Source organism: Notolabrus celidotus, chromosome 12 (assembly GCF_009762535.1).
Source record: "Notolabrus celidotus isolate fNotCel1 chromosome 12, fNotCel1.pri, whole genome shotgun sequence".
In the NCBI taxonomy this organism is placed as follows: domain Eukaryota; kingdom Metazoa; phylum Chordata; class Actinopteri; order Labriformes; family Labridae; genus Notolabrus; species Notolabrus celidotus.
In genome coordinates this window covers 21,446,819-21,466,996 of record NC_048283.1, presented here as the reverse complement: position 1 = coordinate 21,466,996, position 20,178 = coordinate 21,446,819, and the positions used below count along the sequence as shown (strand labels likewise).

The window sequence follows — 20,178 nt, the reverse complement described above, 5'->3', positions numbered from 1 at the left end:
TGTGTTGAAATACTTAAAGCTGATTATGATGCTGCCGTGATGACATCTGCATATGCCTCTCTTGTTTTGTCTGGGTCATATGCTATTTTATGTTGTGTTAGCCTGACTGTACCTCAGTACAGTTTGCTGTAGTGTTTGTTCCAAATTACCTTGCATGCTGTCTGCCTATGTGATCACATGTATAGATTAACGAATGAATGAAATACAGATCCAGAGTAGATCCACAGTCACGAGAGAAGAGCAGAATGTTATCTATGGTGCAGGGGCGAGTGGAGGAGGAAAATGTAGAGGTGTGTGGTGACTGTTTCTTTTTTAACATAATTTGTAACACGTTACAATGACACAGTGACAGGGGTGTAAACACTCTGAGCTTGTCAAACAGTTTTATTCAGATTGAATGCTTGATGCATGTACACCACTGTCTTAACAAGATCACTTTATTTGGCGTCCATGAAAACATTGAAGTTGGAACCTTCAATTAGAATGACTAGAAAAACTGCAAATGTATACATAGCTACTGTTTCTTTCCATCCAACCCCTACTTGAAATGTAGAATTATACTTTATTTTATGTTCTTTTAATGTTATATGTATGATGTCTTAACCCTTTTGTATTGATAATGTTGTACTTGAAAAAGAACAATGCACTTTTGCTATTACAAACTCCAAATCAACATAAAATATTAGGACTAAAATATTTCAACTTGAGGCACCACTGTCAGCCACTGATGATAGATGTACAGTACACATTTCTGGGGAGCCTCTGTTGTTTTTGTGGTGAATATAGATCTCTGTGTACAGCTTGAGTGTATTTTCCCTCTTACTTACAGTCTTTTCCTTCTCATCCCCTCCCCCCACACACACTAACACTCTACATTATTCTGTTCTTCATACACAGCGGGATCTCTCTCACTCACTCTCTCTATCACAATTAGCTTTCTGCTAATTGATTTAGCAGCGACAGACTAATGCAATCAATACGCTACACGAAGAAGAAACTTCCAGTTCGAAGCATCCGGCATTGGGTAGAGAGGGGGTTAAAGAATCACTTCCGGTATGGACTTCCGGTATGGACTTCCGGTGTGGATGTTGTGGCGGCGCCATCTTGCCTGCAGTAGGGTGCCTCTCGATATTTACGGAAAAGGATAAGGGCCACTGAAAAAATAGAATAAAAATTAAGGTCCAATTTTATTATTATTATAACTATTATGAGAAAAAAGTCCAAATTCTGAGATTAATGTCAGAATGTTACAATGTTATATTGTTATATTGTTATATTGTTACAATGTTACAATGTTATATTGTTACATTGTTACATTGTTACATTGTTACAATGTTACAATGTCATTTAGCAAACGCTTTCATCCAAAGCGACATACATACAAGAACAAGAACAACAGATCTAGACAAAAGGAAACAAGATCAGTAACAGTAACAAAGTGCTTCAAGTCAATTTGGGTGTAGGTACTGCCAAACGGTGTAACGGCAATGCACACAAGTTTATTTTTATTTTTAATATTTTTATTTTTTAAATAAAATAAGGAACGTCTACAATGAAGCAACCAAACAATATAAGAACTTCCATTACCATACCATTTGGACATAGAGTGGTCTAGACCTCCTATGTTTGGAAAAGCGTCCTGAGCATAGACTGTATAAAATAGGTCCTGAGATAACATTTGTTGTGATTTGGCGCTATACAAATAAAGATTGATTGATTGATTATCATCATCAACAATTAACTAGAATTCTGAAATTAATTCTGACTTTAATTTCTCAGAACTCTGACTCTAATCCACTGAAGAAAAAAAAATTAAGGTCCAATATATTTTATTATTATTATTCTGAGAAAAAGTAAAAATAAAAAATAAAAATATTGGACCTTATTTTTTTTCAGTGGCCCATATCCTCTTCCGTATAAATATAACATTGCTGAAATTAAAAAAAGAAAATGAAAAAAAACAATGAAACTCAAAAAAACCTTTCTTCTGTCTTGTTCAAAAGTATTCTTTCATCGTATCTTTTTGTTTGTTTCATTAGATTTTTCAGACAGTGGAATTCCCGAGCAGGTCCCTTTCCGGAAATGACGTAATGTTGTTATTATTCCAGGAAGAGGGCACGGGGAAAGCACTGAACTGCGTCAACAATTGTTTCTCTAATACATTCGGATTTCGGCTCTTTTTCAGTATGTCATCTTGGTACGTTTAATGTTTATTTCATTAATGTGTCTGATACTACAACAATTCTTCTTCATGTCATCGTTTACATGTGTTTGTCGAGGCTAGCTGTTTACATTGGCTAACCTTGTCCTCTAGTTGATAGCAATGCTCTCGTTAGCTGTTTTTCGATTAGGTAACTTTAATGCTTTATAACACAGGCTGTGTGTTTGCTCGGTTAAAGTTAAGAATTTGGTTGATATTTGATGTATTTCAAATAACGAATGTATATTTATATTTATGTACACGCTCGTTCTGAAATATGAAACTAACGTGAGCTAGCTAGCTGTAAGCTAACTCAGTAAGATATGATCAGTGTGTTCACCTCGGGCCTCGCCTCGGAGCGCTGTTATATCAGCTTTGGGTGTTAACTTTTCCTCATTTCATACTCCGCGTTACATATAGGGGTGAGATTTCATGATTTTTGAAAATGACAGCAGTTTTTAGAGTTTAAGATCGTCATCGGAGGGACTGTTTTGACTGGCAGAGGCCTGATTACGTCTGACAAAATGATGTCAGCTGAGGCCCAAATAAAAGAGTCTTTCTTTTTAGAAACTGTCTTTAGAGCTGAGTTGAGACGAAAGACAGATTAACAGGAGGAGTCCACAGGCATCAATTCAATGTTTATTATTTTGTAATAACGAATCCAAAACATGAAACTATTGAGTGTCTTATATATCAAATATCAAATGTCATTTCAGAAAAAGTAGTATCCCCTTTACTTTCCAACAATAACATCAACTATAAACACAAAAGAACAACAGATAGGCATGACTAATATGTACAGGCTAAACATAATATCATAATAGTGCAGAGGTAGTTTTACATTAAAAAGTATATGTAGGTGATAGTTAAACAATAAAAAAAAACAAAAAACATTTCAATTCTGCCTGGAGAATTGTTACATTGTATGTTTACATGTTTATTTACAGAGAGTATTGATCCGTGTTTATTTCACAGCTAAAGGTATGACCCTGCAGTTTAAATTGTGGTTACTGTACAAGTCTTAGCGCATTTATCAATGTTTTCATTGTAACTGTGTTTCAGTAATCATCACATTAAAAAATCTGAAATGGCCGTGGCCTGTGTAGGAAGTTGCAATGTCATCTATAGTCATTGATAAATGCATAACATGAAGTGGACAAATTAAAAAGCCACAGGGAGCGTTGAATAAATACTCATCTGTTTAGACAAGCCTTTGATTGACCTGTCCGTTTGTATGTCTGTTGTGTTTATGTATTTTGTCTACTTATATGTCATTCTTGCTATGTCTTGTTTGTTGTTTTCTATTCTTTCATTGTGAAGCACTTTTTGATGCCTGTTCCAGAAAGGTGCTATATAAATCTACTTTATTATAATAGCTAAAGGCACATATACTGCTGAGGTTCCTAAAGTTAAATTAAGTTGTATTGAAATAGTTGCAGCATCACTGATCTGTTGCATTGTTTGAATGTCATGGTTTGAAAGGGATTGGTCATGACCATTACCCACACTATAATCCTGGCTTTCAAGATATATGCCCTACCATGTTCTTTAAATCAGGGTGTCACTGACTTTGTTAGGGTCTCTCAATGACAATTCAGCCAATCTGTTGTCTGGCGTCGATGTATGAATTTTGTGTGAATGACATAAACTAAAAAGCGCTTTGAGTGGTCAGAAGACTAGCTTCAGCTCTGATATCTGAGTTGTTCATGCAGTTCAAATTGTTTCTAATCACATGCTTTGTTTCCTGATTTCAGGAGGTGTAGCTACTGCTGAATGATTTATGGCTCTGTTCCTGGACGGGAATTTATTAAGCAACAACATGGACACATCAAACTTTGCCCACGTCATCTTCCAGAACGTGGGTAAGAGTTACCTGCCCCATGCTGCACTGGAATGTCACTACACCCTCACGCAGTTCATCAAGCCTCATCCGAAGGACTGGGTTGGCATATTCAAGGTCAGCAACGCACTTCAATACTTAATGAAAGTCTTTCAGAAAAACAATGAGTTAATTTTATATTCGAGGGCTGGGACATAAAATGAAGTTGCCAGGAGACCAAGATAACATTTATGATCAAACCTATGACACAGCAACAACAGCCAATCACACTGCAGTTTTATGGCTTGCATTTAAAGTCCTCAAGAAATTACTTGCCAACTTTTAACTGCAAACCATTTTGTAAGCTGAAGATGGAGAAAGCAGCTCCATATTTAAAAAAAGTCAAAGTCATTGTTGAGAGAATGATAACGTTAAGTCAGTAGCAGCTTGGCTGGCAGCTCCCTTTAATATATTCTTGTACTGCTTTACTTATTGTTTTCCCCTCAATTTAATTCATGTTTGTGTTTATTTTAAAGAATCCTCTGTAGATCATGTGCCTCCAAGATAACACCGTGACAACACTCATCCCCTCCTGACTTCCTATGTGTGTTAAAGAGAGGCAGAGAGACACTGACTTTTTTACTGAAACTGTTGTATAACTTCAGTTAACGACAAAGAAGTGACCTCGTGGCTTGCGTAGCATGACTTTAGATCTAAATATCCACGCCACTCAACACTTGGTATCTGTACTGCTAGGGTTTTATTCAAAAGCTATCAGGGTGACAGGATTTTCATAAACAGAGAGAAAAATATAAGTTGAACGGTGAGAAAAGCTTTTTCATATCAGTCATTGTGATTTAGTTGAAAAAAGAATGAAACACTTTGAGCCACACCATACGTTAACCCCCGATTTATACATGGAGCGTGTGCGCCGCGTTCCGTCAGTGCTCTGGGTTTGCTCTGTCTGACGGCGCGCGCCCTGCTACACAGGACGTGTGTTGGGAGTGTAGTGCCAGCTCAGAGCAACCAGGATCAGCTGGGATCAGTATAGAGAGAACTATAAACAAATAATACAAATAAAAGCGGAAACCACATACACACACATTCAGAAAAGCCGATCTTTACAGCAGAAATAAACATGTTTACAGCCTGGTACAGAAGATGAGTGTAGTCTGGATAGCTCATTTCTCGATCAGCACACACTGTGAGGGGAGTGAATTTTTTTCTAACGCAGCAATTTCGGAGATATTGAGATTACGAGTCTTCCAATGAGAGGCACAGCTGACTTGATTGACAGGCGGGAACACTGTAGCTGTTGGCTAGGAGGCTCAAAGCCCGCCTCTTTACGTCACAATCATTCGATAGCAGCAATATGGCTGCCGCTGATGATTGGCCTCAAAACAGCGCTTCAGAAACAGATGGGTGATGTCACGGATACTACGTCCATATTTTATACAGTCTATGGTTTAAAATGAGAAAATATTCGCATTAGCTCTTCGATTTTTAATAAGTGAACAAATATGCGAATATGCATTTGAAAATCATGTCCTACCCCTTTTATCAATAGTCAATGAGGGAAGTTAACAGAAGTCAGAGGCTCCTTTAGACCAACATGCCATCAATCTGCCAGAGATGAGATGGAGGCTTTCATTAAATAACAACGGTTTAACAAAGTACAACTTAACACTGTTTGTGTTGTATTCTTGCTGAATGTGCTCCATATGAATTCTTGTATGAGGTACTCTAATGCAGTTTGGTTAAGCATTGAAGATGACATTTTTTGTCTTTGTAATAGTAAAAAAAAAAGCCTTAAATGTCTGAGAAAAATATGCAAATAATTCTCTGAATTGGAGCTCTTCATAACAGATTGTTGAGTTGGGAAGTGGATAAAGAGTGAGCTATTTGCCTCACTGAAGTGTGAGGTCATGTAAGGCGACAGGGGGTAGATCAGGTAATGACCACAAGCCATAAAAATCCTGGAATCAGCACTCTGTTGGAGCTGGATGCCACATCACATTGTGTTTAGCCTCAAGGAAGGCACCAACTGGCGGCGTAGATCTTAAAATCACTAATTTGTTGAGCGTCTGAAACCGAGCTGAGCTGGAAAAGGCTGAGTCCAGGACTGTAAATCGTGTGAATGTTCCTGTTAGTGCTGACAGATGAGAAGTTTGCTGCCAAGGTCTTACATTCATATGGATAGAGAGAACTCGACAGATGTGCATCAGTGTTAGCTCCTCAACACCCACTAAGTCACTTTTGGCTAAGGGCCCAACAGATGATGTGTGCGGCTGTCAGTTAGTGTGCTTACAGAGTTATTATGTTGAATTATGATGACAAAAAGAACATCTAAAGTGAATCATACTCTTATTTTTGATTTAGTGCTCTCACATGTCAACCCCAACTAATCTACCAGTGTTTGTATCATACACTTTTACTTTGCAGGATAAACAAACTTTAAAATGCTTTTGATGATAAATAGATGAGAGGCAGGATCTTGTTTGCTCTAACACAGCAGCACACTTTGGTATTGGAACATTCACGGCAGCATGTCGTCATGTTAGCTGTTTCAGGCGTCATGAAGGAATGCTGTTCGGACAGGTTGTCAGAAAAGCAAGGAGAAAGCAAGCTTTATAATTAATGTGTCTCTGCGCCCAGCCTCTGTGATTCATGAATAACTCACTCCTGAATGACACAAAGACTGTGTGCTACCCTCTGAAGCAGCAGAGCCAGCCGCAGGAGGAGGTGGGGCTTTGTTGGTATGCTGGGGAAATGTCCTCTTCACACACCGCACCATCTCCAAACTCAAATCAATCTGAAGCACTTCATACCTGGAAAAAGTTATCCACGCCTTCATATAATCATGCATCGATTACTGTAACACCTTGTACTTTGGCATCAGTAAATCCTCATTATCCCACCTTCAAATAGTCCAAAATGCAGCAGCTAGGATTCTGACAAGGTCAAAAAAGAGAGACCACATAACCCCAATTCTTGCCTCCCTACACTGGCTTCGGGTCAGTCACAGAATTCATTTTAATATCCTTCTGTTTGTTTATAAATCACTCTATGATTTGGCCCCCTCTTACATGTCAGAACCAGGGTTGCAGCTCGCTCGGCTGGAAGTGAAGCTTCCACAAAAACTGCTCCCCCTAGTGGCTGGCTGCAGTATAGGTCAAAAACTCTGTCTCCCCCATTCATTTGAATGGGGCTGCCGTCAAACTTTAGAAAATAAATACACGTCGTACGAATGTTTCTCACATCGTATGCTGTGGTGATATGTTGTTATTATTTGACTGTTTTGTGTTAAAGGTCTCTTTTTTCTGAAAAGTTTCTTTTTCGTTAGTTATTAGAGTTTTAAAAACGGGGCTTTACTTCCGGGTTCACTTTGATTGACAGCTGCTGTAGAGAGGAACTCCATAGGTACGCTGTAGGGCGGAGCTTGTTACAGTGGCAACACAGAAATTACCATGGCAACACAGAAATTCTCGACAGCGCAGACTCAGGCTGCAGAAAATTTACAAGATGGCAGCGTTCTGGAACGGGATATTTTGGCTTCAAAACCGTTCAATTGGAAAAGGCGGAGCAACACTGTCCATTTTATTTACAGTCTATGTTCAGAACTCCTGTCTCCACATCACTCTGTCAGAGCGCTCAGATGTTCACACCAAAACTTCCTGTCCGATCATCAAGGACAAAGAGCTACGGGGACAGGGCCTTCTCCATCTGTGCCCCAAAACTCTGGAATTCTCTTCCCCCCGCCATCCGGTTCTCCCCCTCTGTCCAGACTTTTAAAAGTCGTCTTAAAACTCACTTTTATTCATTAGCTTAAAACTGACCCTAAGTAACCACACTGGCTCAGATGCTTCACTGCACTGTTAGTTGTCTTACTGTCATTGCTGTTGCCATTATTACTGTGAATTTCCTTTGTAATTATTTGTAATTATATACTGTTTCCTATATTTAATTCTACTTTAATCTAGATTTTTATGCGCTGGACACCAAGACAATCACTTTTTGGATGTGAAAACGTCTTGGCCAACAACACTGACACTGAAAATCTGACCCATGTGTCTCCTAATGCAGAATATACTGGGTCTATTTGAATCAGATCATGATCAAATCAACTTTATTTATATAGCACTTTACACACAACATGGTTGATCAAAAGTGCTTTACAACTTGCATTCTGTATTGCAACCAGGCCTTGGTGAAAATGACAAAAGCTACTTTTAAAATGAGACAATATTCACACTAACTCTTCGATTTTAAACAAGTGAACAAATATCCAAGCTTTCTAAAATCATGCCCTTCCCTCGTTAATATGTCTTGTTTTGGAGATTTTTCCTTTCCTCGTATTATCCCTTTGACACAGACAAGCCCGTTTCTTCACCGTAGCTCTACATGGCCTCTCCCTCCTCTCTTCACATTTCTACAAACTGCAGACCGTTATACGTGAAAGAGCTCCTCTCAGAGTTTTCACCCGCCACCACCTCTGCCGCTCTAATGAGTGGACTGGTAAAGGCTAGCCTTCAGTCACAACACCCACTAACTAGGTGCATGTTTTAATTGCTTCCTGCTCTTTACTGCTGGAGGCTGGAAAAGCCCTGGTAACAATTGGGGTTTTGGAGCACTCCGGCTCTCTATCTCTGGCTCTCATGAACACTTGCAGTATTGTAGCTGGGGGCTGTTTGTACACAGTTGAGAAAATGAACAGCCCAGATAGAGGAAAAGAGCCTCACTACATCTGGAGGGACGGCATCAACCACGCTAATATTTGAAATAGAAATCGGGGCAAGCTACTTTAAAATAAGCATCACACAACTTGATTTATGATCTGTGGCAGAAGCTGATGTAATACACTGGTTTCACTGGTCTTGTTGTGGATGCATGTGTGTGCCTGAGTGTGTGCACTGAGAGCCAGCCAGCTCAATGTGACTCTGATTTTGTTTGACAGCTTTATGGCAGCGGGCTGAAGTTATGGATGTATTTTCTGTACTCCCCCCTCATCAACCATCAGTTAACAACACATAAAATACGTATAATTACATCTTGGTTTTCATTTTCAAGTCACCTATGTATAAAATTTTCACCTATTTTCCTTTTCCTGTTAGAAGTGAGTTGTAGGTACATTTCCTCAGTTCAGCTCGTTCACGACAAGGGCCAGGCCACATGCACGTGGCGACCAGAACTGAGAGTAGTTGACAGAAAGGGAAAAATTGTACTCTATCACTCCAACATAGATTGAAAAACCTCATGATGACTGTAATGAATCAGTTTGAGACATTTTGGAAGTGGCACTGTGGATTCTAGGAAGTCTCCCTGTTAATCCTCCATTGTTATTATCTCGTACTGATGTGGTGAGAACGTCTGGTTGAATGGATTCCCTTCAATGTCTCACAGGTTGGTTGGAGCACAGCGAGGGACTATTACACATTCTTGTGGTCACCTCTCCCTGAGAACTACGTGGAGGGCACCGCAGTCAACAGAACAGTGGTGTTTCAGGGTAAGATCATACCACAGTTTTATATAACTTTGACACCTTTTAATTACACATATCAGAAGACGGTACACTTAAAAACTTTAAAACCAAATCCGTGGATAGAATTAATGAGAACTTTTCTCCCCGCTGATCTCTTGATGGCATTTTAATTTGTGTTTTTTTCTAATACCACTTCTTTTTTTTGGGGGGGGGGAGTCATGTCTTTTTTAGAGTAACACCCACAGAACCACACACACATAGTGAGTGCTTTAGATCACCAAACCACTGCAGCACAAAACCACAAAGTTATAACTTCTTTTTGTTATAACTTTAGCATTCATGCAGTTATAAGCCATAGATTGAGTTCAGGTTTGTGGAGGAATATCTCTTCCTTCGCTTTAAACTCGATTGCTGCTCTTCCTCCACAGGATACTATGTGCCCAATGACGATGGCGAGTTCTACCAGTTCTGTTATGTGACCCACAAAGGGGAGATCCGTGGAGCGAGCACACCTTTCCTGTTTCGCGCCAACAGCCCTTCAGAGGACGAGCTGCTGACAGTGGAGGATGAATGCAACTCAGACATCCTGGTGGTCACAACTAAGGCTGGCTTCCTCGAGGTACAGACTGCATCTGCAGTGCAACCTCAGAGAGCAGTTTAAAGCTCTCATGTCCCTATGGCTCTCAGTTTATAGGAGCTCTATAAGTGCATCATTCAAAGTGAAAATAACTATATACTGTTTCATGATCTTTATTCTGTTGGAAATAATAAATCATTATGATAATAACCCAACTATCTTGAACATTTTCTCTCGCTGTGCAGCAAAAGATGGAAGAAGCCCAAAGAGAGAAAGATGAGCTGGTCAAAAACATGGCTCTCCTGCAGGAGGAGAAGGAGCAGCTAGAAGCTGAGAAGGAGTGTCTGCAGAAGGAGTTTGAGCAAGAGAAAGAAACCTGTGCCCAGCTGAGGAGAGAGAATCAAGTAAGCAGAGAATCTAGGACTGAGTCCTTGTTTTTGGCACAGAGTTGTGCCAGCAGTGAGGAGTGGAGAAACATGTTTGCTGCTTTTGCCAGTGAAACAAAAAGCCTTGTCCTGTTTTTGCTGTGTGGTTTAGTTGTTCCTGTTTTTTTTATTGAACAGCATAAGCTGCTAAAATGTCATAATTATATGATTGTGTTCGTTTGCTTGTTCTTATAGTAATGCCAAAGACAGTTTCACATTTGGCCAAACAGTCTGTTAGCACCCCCTAGTGAGACACGGAAATTATGCAGAGCTGCTCACACTCGTGATGCCCAAAAAGTATAAATCACACGCTGACATATATGAATGTCTGTATTATCAAAGTTGGTATTGAAGTTTTTATAGTGTAGCATTAAGTCTTAAAAGCAGTGTAAGTACTAATCCATATAGCTGTCCTCTGCCATAAATCTGCTCACTTTAAAATGGCTTTCAGATGAAAACATGATTACAGATTTTGCGGCTGTTAATTTTATGACTATACTTTTATATGATTTTTTTATGTGCTGTGAGTATAAAGATTCCAAAATTCGTTCCATAAACAAACTGTAAAAATTATTTCCTTTCCTCTTTTTGAAGTCATCGTTTAAGTTTGAAAATTCTTTTGAAAGGCTTAATGATCTTTTTGGTTTCAACTTGCATTTCAGCAACAATAAACTTTTTATGTTTTACACACTTTTCCACAAACTGAGAGTCAAAGACAGTGGTGCTAAGTGGTTTTTCTGGAGAGCGACCATTATAATTTTTCTCACTGGTTTAACTTAACCCAGTTTATGATCGTCATGAATGAAACTGATTAATCCATTCGGCAGTTCATGCACTTCTCCAGTCCTCTTCAGCCTTTAGTTTTCGCTGACAATGTAATTTTTATTTTCACTCAGGAGGTTCAGAGTTCTTCCCGTGCCCTCCAAGAGGAGAAAGAGGAGGTGAAGAGGAGGCTAGATGAGGCCACAGCCAGAGTTATACAGCTTGAGGAGGATTTGATTGGAGTCACCCAGAAGGGTCTACAAAAGGAAACCGAGCTGGACAGGTGAGGGAAGGAACGCAGTGCTGCTGATACACTCAGGCACTGATTTAGATTCCATTTACATTAAATTATATTTACAGTGTACTCGCAATCACAAAACTTCTTTCATGTCATCTGAGCAAAAAAATTGGTGTAAATGAAGCCGTTTAAACGTCATCATGAATGTCTGTCAGTAACACTCACTCAGGAGGAAGCCTATACATATATATATATATATAAAGCAGAACAGAAAGTTGCCTTTTATGTTTATTTATTATTACCGGCAGCCGGTTTATTAACAGTCAATCAATTACTCCAATGATAAATGTGACTTTTTTTTTATCCTTTCATTAGTTTGAAGGACAGAGTCAAGAAACTTGCAGCAGAGAAGGATGCGCTTGAATGTCATCTGAAGAACGAGAAAGATGAGAAGGAACTATACAAGGTAATGTCTGTGTGGTATGAAGAGGTTTCTTTAAACCCCACAATAAATGTTCCTCCTGTTTTAATCTTTTAAACTCACTGCTACAAGGTTAGTGAATGAATGATGTTCTGTAGGTGGGCTCAGCTGTGGTTAAGTAGACTGCCTTGTCAGGGACAATTTTACACTGTTCACATTAGCTCCCGCAGATTTGGAGGTCCAGTTAATTGACTCTTCCTGTTTTGCCCTTTTTATCACCGGGATTTATGCCACATACTCTCACCCAAACATTTCGTCTAAACAGGGCATGTCTTATTCAGTCTTCTCTGGTCCATCTGGTGTTTGTGTGTCTCTGTTGTGGTGGGCACTGCACAGGAACTGGGAGTGCCACATTCTGCACCGTCGCCACGGAAATGGAGCCAGAAGCCCATACTTAATTTAACTTGCACCATCACACTGGGGCTTTTTGCACAAGAAAACTTTATGGGCCCATCTCGATTCCTGTTTTGTAATTGAGGTCATGCAACATTTGTTTTAATAGTCATATGCTCTTTGGTACATGATTGTGATTGGGGTTGAATAAATGAGGCAAAGGCCAACGACTGTGTGTTTTATAACTTCTCTGGTGTTTTATAACTTCATCTGTGGGCGGGCGTGTGTTTGTGTGTGTGTGTGTGTGTGTGTGTGTGTATTCCAGATTCACCTGAAAAACCGAGAGCTGGAGAACACCAAGCTGAGTGCAGAGCTGCAGATGCTGAAGTCTGTGGATGTGAACAAGGAAAACACCATTGCCCAGTTTAAAGAGGAGGTGGGACGTTTACAGACATGCCTCACCGAAAAGGAGAAGCAGCACAGAGAGATCCTGGCCAAAGTTCCCCCCTTGGTATGACGACTACTTTTTGCTGCACATCTTGAAAAAATGATTTACACCAGAGAAGATTTGTCAAATACTGTGTTTAACTTCTTAAAAGATATGACAATTTAGAGATGTGAAAGAAATTCTAAAACAGAAAAGGAAAAAAAACTTCAATGAAAATGTGTTTTTTTTTCTGTCAGGGAGATATAAAGGCCCTGAAAGAGCAGCTGCGGCAGAAGGAGGAGCAGCTCCAAGCCAACCAGCAGCAGTCCTCCTTGTTAGCCGCCGAGCTGAGAGATGCCTCCAGCACACGCGACCGTACCATGTCGGAACTCTACCACATGAAGCTGGAGGCCGATGCACTACGCCAGGCCAAAGCTGAAGCTCAGGCCCAGTGTGCTCGCCTGGAACGCCTGGTAGAGCAGATGAAGGCAGAGGCTAAGCAGGAAGCTGTAAGGATGAAAATCCATACACCGAAAACTTTGATTTACTGATTATCGCTTGATGTATTTAAAAGTGATAAATAGTATCCCATTTACAATGTCTTATTTTAGACATTATTTCAACTTAAAACGATTACACTGAAATATTTGCAAATCGAACCACATTAGCAGCTCTTTAATACTTCTTTCAAAATGTCCTCAGAGGGAGACTGGACACAACTACAAGCAGTAGCCATAACTGGGCAGTATTATTCTCTGATGGGCAATAAAAAATGAGACATTTCCCTTGAAATGCATCACCAAAAGGCTGTTATATCTCACCCCCAGTCTTCATGCAGCTACTACTTACGCACTTAAAATCACTGGAATTAAAAAGGCAACAGTATGTACGGAAACCCCAATCGATTCCAGGAACATGCCCCCGAGACACATGAGCCAATGCTTTCACTGCAACACGACCAAGATTCACAAACGAATCCCAAAAGAGAAACACTCATTCAGCCTCCATGGGAAAGTATCAATATCAAGTTAAATCACAATGGCTCAAGTTAAGTCGAAGTCTAAAGCCATCCTCCAGAATTCATGAATGCTCTATTCCTACATGCAAAACTGACCAACCAAAATAAATGGGGGTAAATACACAACCCAAAGTAACAAACCCTGTGAAAACATAGCCAAACTCATTAGTTGTTTTCAAAATCGCCTGCTACATACTACCTATGCAGTAAGCAGTATGTACTGCATACTGCGTTTGAAGGTAGTATGTAGTTTGACTGTTCTGTTGGATCTGTGTTGCAGTATGCCGGGTCAGGCATTGCTTGATATCCGGTTTCGGAAAGTGGAAGTAAACAACAGCCAAGCTGATAGCAAAACTGCTTCTTTCACATCCACTTATGATTTAAAAAGTTAAGAAGTGGTTTATGCGAAATTTAATAATTTTCATAGCAAAAAAACGAGAAATTTTCCTGAATCTGAGTAGTTCTGGCATACTGCAGATTTTGCTCTTGTTCACCCACTACATACTACATACTGAATTTTGGCGAAATCAGTATGTACTGCTAGTTTAGTCAGCAGTTTTGAAACAGCCATTGTGTTCACAACCAAAAGCCACCATACAGACTATAAGGCCTCCTAAAACTAGCATTTAGCAGATCCAAGCCCAGACCAATACACTCACCAAGAGTTTGAACCTTAAGCAACTTCACTCTCCTTTTTTCTTTAGACAAGCCCCAAACCTAAACAAATGCACTAAGTGCAAAGATTGAAGTGACAAACAGACTACAAACAAGCTCCTCACTCATCGTAAGAAACTCGCCAGACCAAAGTAACAAATTGGAGGAGCCCCTTGTTTGTCACACCTGGCTCAGAGTATGTGACAAAAGAAAGAGACCACACATAGTTTGCAATGTTGTACCAACATTTTTAATTTAAAGTAAAGAAATTAACATTGCCATATGTTTAGTGTGTGAATCCAGGAACACAATCTACATACAATGCTGCATGCAGTCTGGGAAGGGACTGATAATACTCTGCAGGTCTGCGTTGTAACCTCCTGAGCCCAGCCTGCTCAGATGTGCCACATTACAGACAAGCCCAGACTAATAAGGCTCCGCCCACCGCTACCTTTAGGAAAGCCAGAAAGGGAAAGGCAAACACAGGGGGAAAGGCCAACCCTGAGGTCATCACAATAAACAAACTATGTTTTGTATCCACCTATAACTTGGTATATAGTGCAACATCACCACTGGTTTTGCCCCTGACAAAGGCTGTAACTGTTTAGATATCTTAACCTCATCAGTTCAAAAACAAACAAAACTGAGACAATCTTTTCCTGAAGCTGCTTAAGGTTCAAGAGTTTATCTACTTTTACAACGTATTATTGCCCTAACCCTGTGCGTGTTGAAGAATCATTACACAATACCTGTAAAAGGCACGTTAAAAGAAGGGCTGCCACACTTTGTAGGTCATTCCTCACAATCATAAAATAATCCCTTCAATATGCCGAAGACATTTTTGTTTTTGGAGTCTGATCTGTTATGTTGTTGTTGTTGTTGTTGTTTTTTTATCACCAGGCCAAAGCAGAAGAAGAAGCGACTGCAGACCCAGCTGTTGTAGCAGAGGCGCAGAGAGAGGTGGAGGACCTGAAGCTGCGGCTGCACATGGCAGCAGAACACTACAAGGAGAAATACAAGGAATGTCAGCGCCTGCAAAAGCAAGTGCTGAGACTCTCCGAACAGCAAGGGGTAGGTCCTACCAGATAGCATGAGACATAATATATATACATGTCTTCGGCAAGTGGAAGAACAGATCCGGCATTAGATGTCTGTAACATTAAGACTTCCTGTCACACATGAACACTGAACTCATCCCCCTCGACTGTCTGAAATGCTGTTTTGTTGCCTCAGATGGATTACGAACAATCGTGGATTTGATAGATTTATGTTCATCAGCATCAAATACACAAACACATACATTGTGATGTCTGCCAAATTTATACAAAAACTGCTTCTATCAATGTTCTGTTCCTTTATGTTTTAACTCATACACATCTTAGCTCAATGTCCACACCCTCAGATCCTCCTCCACCATCCATCTCACTGTCCCCTCTGCTCGCCTTGTTACCATGGGGAGCAGAGCCTTCAGACGCTCTGCTCCCCAGCTCTGGAACTCTCTCCCACCTGACCTCCATAGTACTGACTCACTCCCAGATTTTAAATCCAAACTCAAAATTCATCTGTTCAAACTGGCTTACTCCATCTGACCACAACGCCACTGTCCATTCTTTTAAAAGTTTTAAATTATATTTTATTACCTTTTGTTATTTATTTCTGTTTGTTTTAATGATGTAAGGTGACCTTGAGAGTCAAGAAAGGCACCTATAAATAAAATGCATTATTATTATTGTTATTGTTATTGCTATTAATATTAATATTAATGTTTAGGGGTTCAGTGTTCTTGTTGCATTGTAGCTCATTTTCAGCTCTTATTTTCTCTGTCTGTAGGACCCGAAAAGATCCCTGGCTCAAGAGGCCACAATGATCCCTGCATCAGGGAGTCCAGACACATCAGTGCCAGGTATTGTACTTAACAGTGCCACAATGTTAATTACAATAGAACATTGTTCACTGAAGTAGGGTTGTATATGTTTAGCAGCTGAGTAATTTCTTAGGCTTAGCGTTTTATATTTAATTTTAAATAGTCAGTTAATGATCATAAGTTTAATTTGCTCTTAAATATTCTGTCATGTAAGCATTGTTAGAGAGTGTTTTTTATGTTAAGTGTAGGATTTGGTGCCAGTTTGTCAAAGGATCATTAATAACATCTCCTACTTAGATTTGCTTTAAACCAACATAGTGTCTGACCTGCTTTTTGTCTTCACAGGGAGTCCAGGTTCTGCTGATCCCATGCTGGAAGCCATCATCCAGGAGAAGCTCAAAGGCATCAGCAGAGAGGCGTCTGACAGGAACGACAAGTACAGAAAATGCAAGCAGATGCTGGTGGTAGGAAACAAATCCTTTTTATTATTTTATTTGTCATGTTTTTTTAACCAAAACTTGACAGACAGTATGAGCTCTGTATAATGAGAGGGGGATTTCATGAAAAGAGCATTGTTTTTATTGTTTGTGAACTCTTCAGGAGGAAAAGGAACGTAGCTGCATGTTCGCTGATGAGCTGGCAAAGATGGAGGTGAAATTTAAGGAACAACTGAAGACCAACGACAACCTGAAACTGCAGTTGGCAGCAGAGGAAGATCGCTACAAGGTCAGCTTATCTAACAGACAACTCAGACTGCAGACTCTGAGCTCTCAGTCTGTTCACCTGCACTGAGGCTCCACTGCTTTCAGAGCAAGTCTGTTTTTGGACTGCGTGTTGTTACCTTTGAGTTTGACTGGTCTAGCTCAGGATTGGAGCCTTTGATGCTATCTCTCCCCTTGAACACAGTCGCTCTGACAGCGTTGTTTATGAGCAGGCCGATCTGTGAGACGACGTTTTACTACTGTTTATGTCAGACTGTGCAGACAAGCTCAGCTCGGCTCTGAAGAGTCATCTCCAGTTGCCTGGCTAATGCTGTGCTTGGCTCAGGTCAGGCGGATATTTGCTTAGTGTCTCTGTGGAATTCAAACAGGTTGTTTTGCTTTGAGCGCTTTTGTACATAAATCAGCCCTCCGCAAAGGGAAGCCTTTTATGGCTGTGATCAATTAACGTCAAGCCCTGAGGTCTGAGAGTATTTCAGTGACACAGTTTTCAATCAAAATGTCGGATGTCAGATTTAAAAAATGTCTTCTGTTCATTTCTATGATTTTCTTCAGAGCCAGGTAGCTGAGAAGGGACGGGAGCTGAAGGAGCTGAAGAACACACTGTCACTTGTTGTTAAGGACAAGGAAAAACTGGAGGGGGTTAGTGACAGCTTTCATTTTTGCTTTTATAGACGTCTCCAGCTCGAAATTCTCTGAAAAGTGCCATTCCTCTGCCATTTTCCCACTCTCAATTTGGTCTGCTTTTAATATGCCTCTAATTGCAGACGCAAAGTAAATGAGTTCTTATTTTCCATTCCATTACTTTGGACCACAATAAGGTCCTCACTGGCCTAAAATGTTGCTTGGAGGTAATGCTGGTAGCGCTAAGAGGAGCAGAATGACCCAATTTGAGGTTCAGACTGTAAATTAAATTGGCGTCTGCATCTAACCTCAATAAAACACAGCGTCCCATTCCCTTTGAAATGAGAAGACTCTCTACTTTAATGAAGGCGCTAATGAAACTGTTTGTGTGAGCAGAAGTCACAGCTCTGGAGCTGCTGGGTGATGGCATATATTTATAAATAACTTGCCTCTACAGATTAGGAGATAAAGAAGGATGAAACTGGACATTTGGCTTCTCAGGAAACATGTTGATGCACAGGATGGTATTTTATTTTGCTATTGGGATCTGCTACTGTAGGAAAGTTGTAACTATGCCGCTTTTCCTTCCCTTAGGATCTCCAGAAGGGCAGCAGCAGCAGGAAGGGGGATCAAGGGCCCGATGAGAAAACCAGTCCGGATATTACCCAATCCGGTGTGCCTTTATTCCTGCAGTACCCTGTCCCTTACACCCAGGATGCCCCCACTCCTTTGCTGGTCTCTCAGAGCCCCAGCAAGCTGCATTTTGGAAACCCTTACTCCATGTCAGACTCTAAAGGTTGGTGTGCCTTTTTAAGAAATAACATGTCTCTGTTATTTAAAGTTCTAGTAAAAACTGCGGACATGACCAAGTTTAATCCTCTCCCTGCAGATGAGGAAGATGAGGAGTTCTCAGATGACCAGCTGCTGAGGCTGCCCCCTGTGGGCCCGCCTTCCTGGGACAGTAATGTGGTGTGTATACAACCCACACGCAACCCCAGCCGCCCAGAAGGCCACGAGGAGTCAGAGGAGAAGCAAAACAACAACAATGTAAGCTTTGCAAACATGCAGCTCTCTGTGAGTGCAGATAAAAACGTCTCTTTTTCTGTATGTTGAATAGTCAGAGGAGAGCTAATGTATTGTAATTTTTTTTCTCCTTTCCTTGTCAGGGTAATTCTAACGAACAGCCTGCAGCAACTGAAACACACAGCCCATTTGTGAATGATGGACAAACTGCCTTCTGCTTTGATCCCAGGTAACACGCCCTCACACGCCCCAAACGCTCATAAACACTGTAAAAGTTTGCTGCACCCTACATTTTCTAAAACCTGTGCATTGTCATGTGTAAAGTGTTTGTTCTGCAGCACAGCCCCCTTTTGTTGGAATCAGTAAGGCAGCAGGCCACCCACATCGCATCAGACAGATGCTCTTTATTAGCCTGCACTCCTGCTTTGCCCACATCATCACTTGCCTGCTTATTAACAGCCTGCTTTCTCCCATCTCCCCCGCCCTTTCTCTTCCTCTTCCTGTTTCAGCATGGACATGAAGCGATGTCCGCTCTGCGAGGTCATCTTCCCGCCGAACTATGACCAGAGCAAGTTCGAGGAGCACGTTGAGAGCCACTGGAAAATCTGCCCCATGTGCAGCGAGCAGTTCCCGCTGGACTGCGACCAGAAGGTGTTTGAGAATCACGTGCTCACTCACTTTGACGGCCACCCGCTCAACTTCGAATAAAGAAACAGAAAGATCAGCACATCCGATCTGCCTACTTCCTGTCGCCACTGAAATAAATCACTCTGCACTCTTTTCTGCATGTAATGGTGTGAAGATCCAGTCTTTAGGACTAAACCGACTTTCGCTTTGTTACTTCAACTTAGAGAAACACTTTGAAGTGATGTGACATTATAAAAAAAAGATCAAATTGGTTATATGGGGCAGGTCTTCTGAAGCAGTCTGCGGATCTGAACTTTTTTATCATAGGTGAAAGGTTTCCCTTAATTGGTTTTGAAGAATATTTTGGGTGGGTAACTGTTGTAAGAATACTTACTGACTTTAAATTGACGCAGCTCTGTTATACTCCAGGATGTAATGAATCAGGGAAAGAGATAAGTGTTTACCAAACTTACATTCAAGACATCCAACCAAATAGTTCCCCTCTCAAACAACACTGTACAAGTCATTCGCTCATTCTTTCTAGAAAGCAGCCTTGGTGCACTGTATGCAGTCAGGGAGAATCTTCAGTGATTATACAGTATATCATCAGATCATCTATTTTAGAATAATTAAAGCCAATGATATTGTGAAAGCCTTGATTGTTTGTGTATGATATAGGTTTGTGTTCTGTTAGGTTTCCTTTCTTTTGATTATTTAATTGAATTTTTATGTCTTTTAAGAACCTCCATATCATCAGCTAATCAGTGCATGCTGAGCTTCTGTTAATTTCCCTTCTTTTTGTTCCTCTCTTCCAATGCACTAAGTTATTTTACTCATAGAAACGTCTCATTTGTTAAGCGAGTTCCATGTACCTAATATGAACTAATAAAGTCTGTTTGAAGCCGACT

The 20,178-nt window shown here is 40.5% G+C and overlaps 1 protein-coding gene across 5 annotated transcripts; it reads left to right on the top strand.

The window, feature by feature from the left end:
- Positions 1-2,075: 2,075 nt before the first annotated feature.
- tax1bp1b (Tax1 (human T-cell leukemia virus type I) binding protein 1b) lies at positions 2,076-20,176 on the top strand. 5 transcript variants are annotated; one of them, XM_034697419.1, is made up of 18 exons: positions 2,081-2,184; positions 3,964-4,157; positions 9,420-9,522; positions 9,927-10,117; positions 10,321-10,479; positions 11,397-11,545; positions 11,876-11,966; positions 12,640-12,825; positions 12,999-13,250; positions 15,314-15,484; positions 16,244-16,316; positions 16,623-16,741; positions 16,878-17,003; positions 17,552-17,638; positions 18,215-18,416; positions 18,510-18,667; positions 18,787-18,872; positions 19,153-20,175. In XM_034697419.1, exons 2-18 carry the CDS (start codon positions 3,981-3,983, stop codon positions 19,349-19,351), a joined length of 2,529 nt encoding a protein of 842 aa, XP_034553310.1. In that variant the 5' UTR covers positions 2,081-2,184; positions 3,964-3,980; the 3' UTR covers positions 19,352-20,175. The 5 variants fall into 5 exon arrangements, with proteins under 5 accessions (XP_034553308.1, XP_034553311.1, XP_034553307.1 ...); XM_034697418.1 differs by having other exon boundaries at positions 2,097-2,197; XM_034697417.1 differs by having other exon boundaries at positions 2,076-2,197; positions 18,215-18,667; positions 19,153-20,176.
- Positions 20,177-20,178: the final 2 nt, after the last annotated feature.

Excerpts from the sequence above, each read along its gene's own strand:
- tax1bp1b (XM_034697417.1), top strand. The coding sequence starts at position 3,981 with ATGGCTCTGTTCCTGGACGGGAATTTATTAAGCAACAACATGGACACA. Across the intron at positions 10,480-11,396 it reads AGCTGAGGAGAGAGAATCAA|GAGGTTCAGAGTTCTTCCCG; the intron begins GTAAGCAGAGAA and ends ATTTTCACTCAG. Across the intron at positions 15,485-16,243 it reads GACTCTCCGAACAGCAAGGG|GACCCGAAAAGATCCCTGGC; the intron begins GTAGGTCCTACC and ends CTCTGTCTGTAG.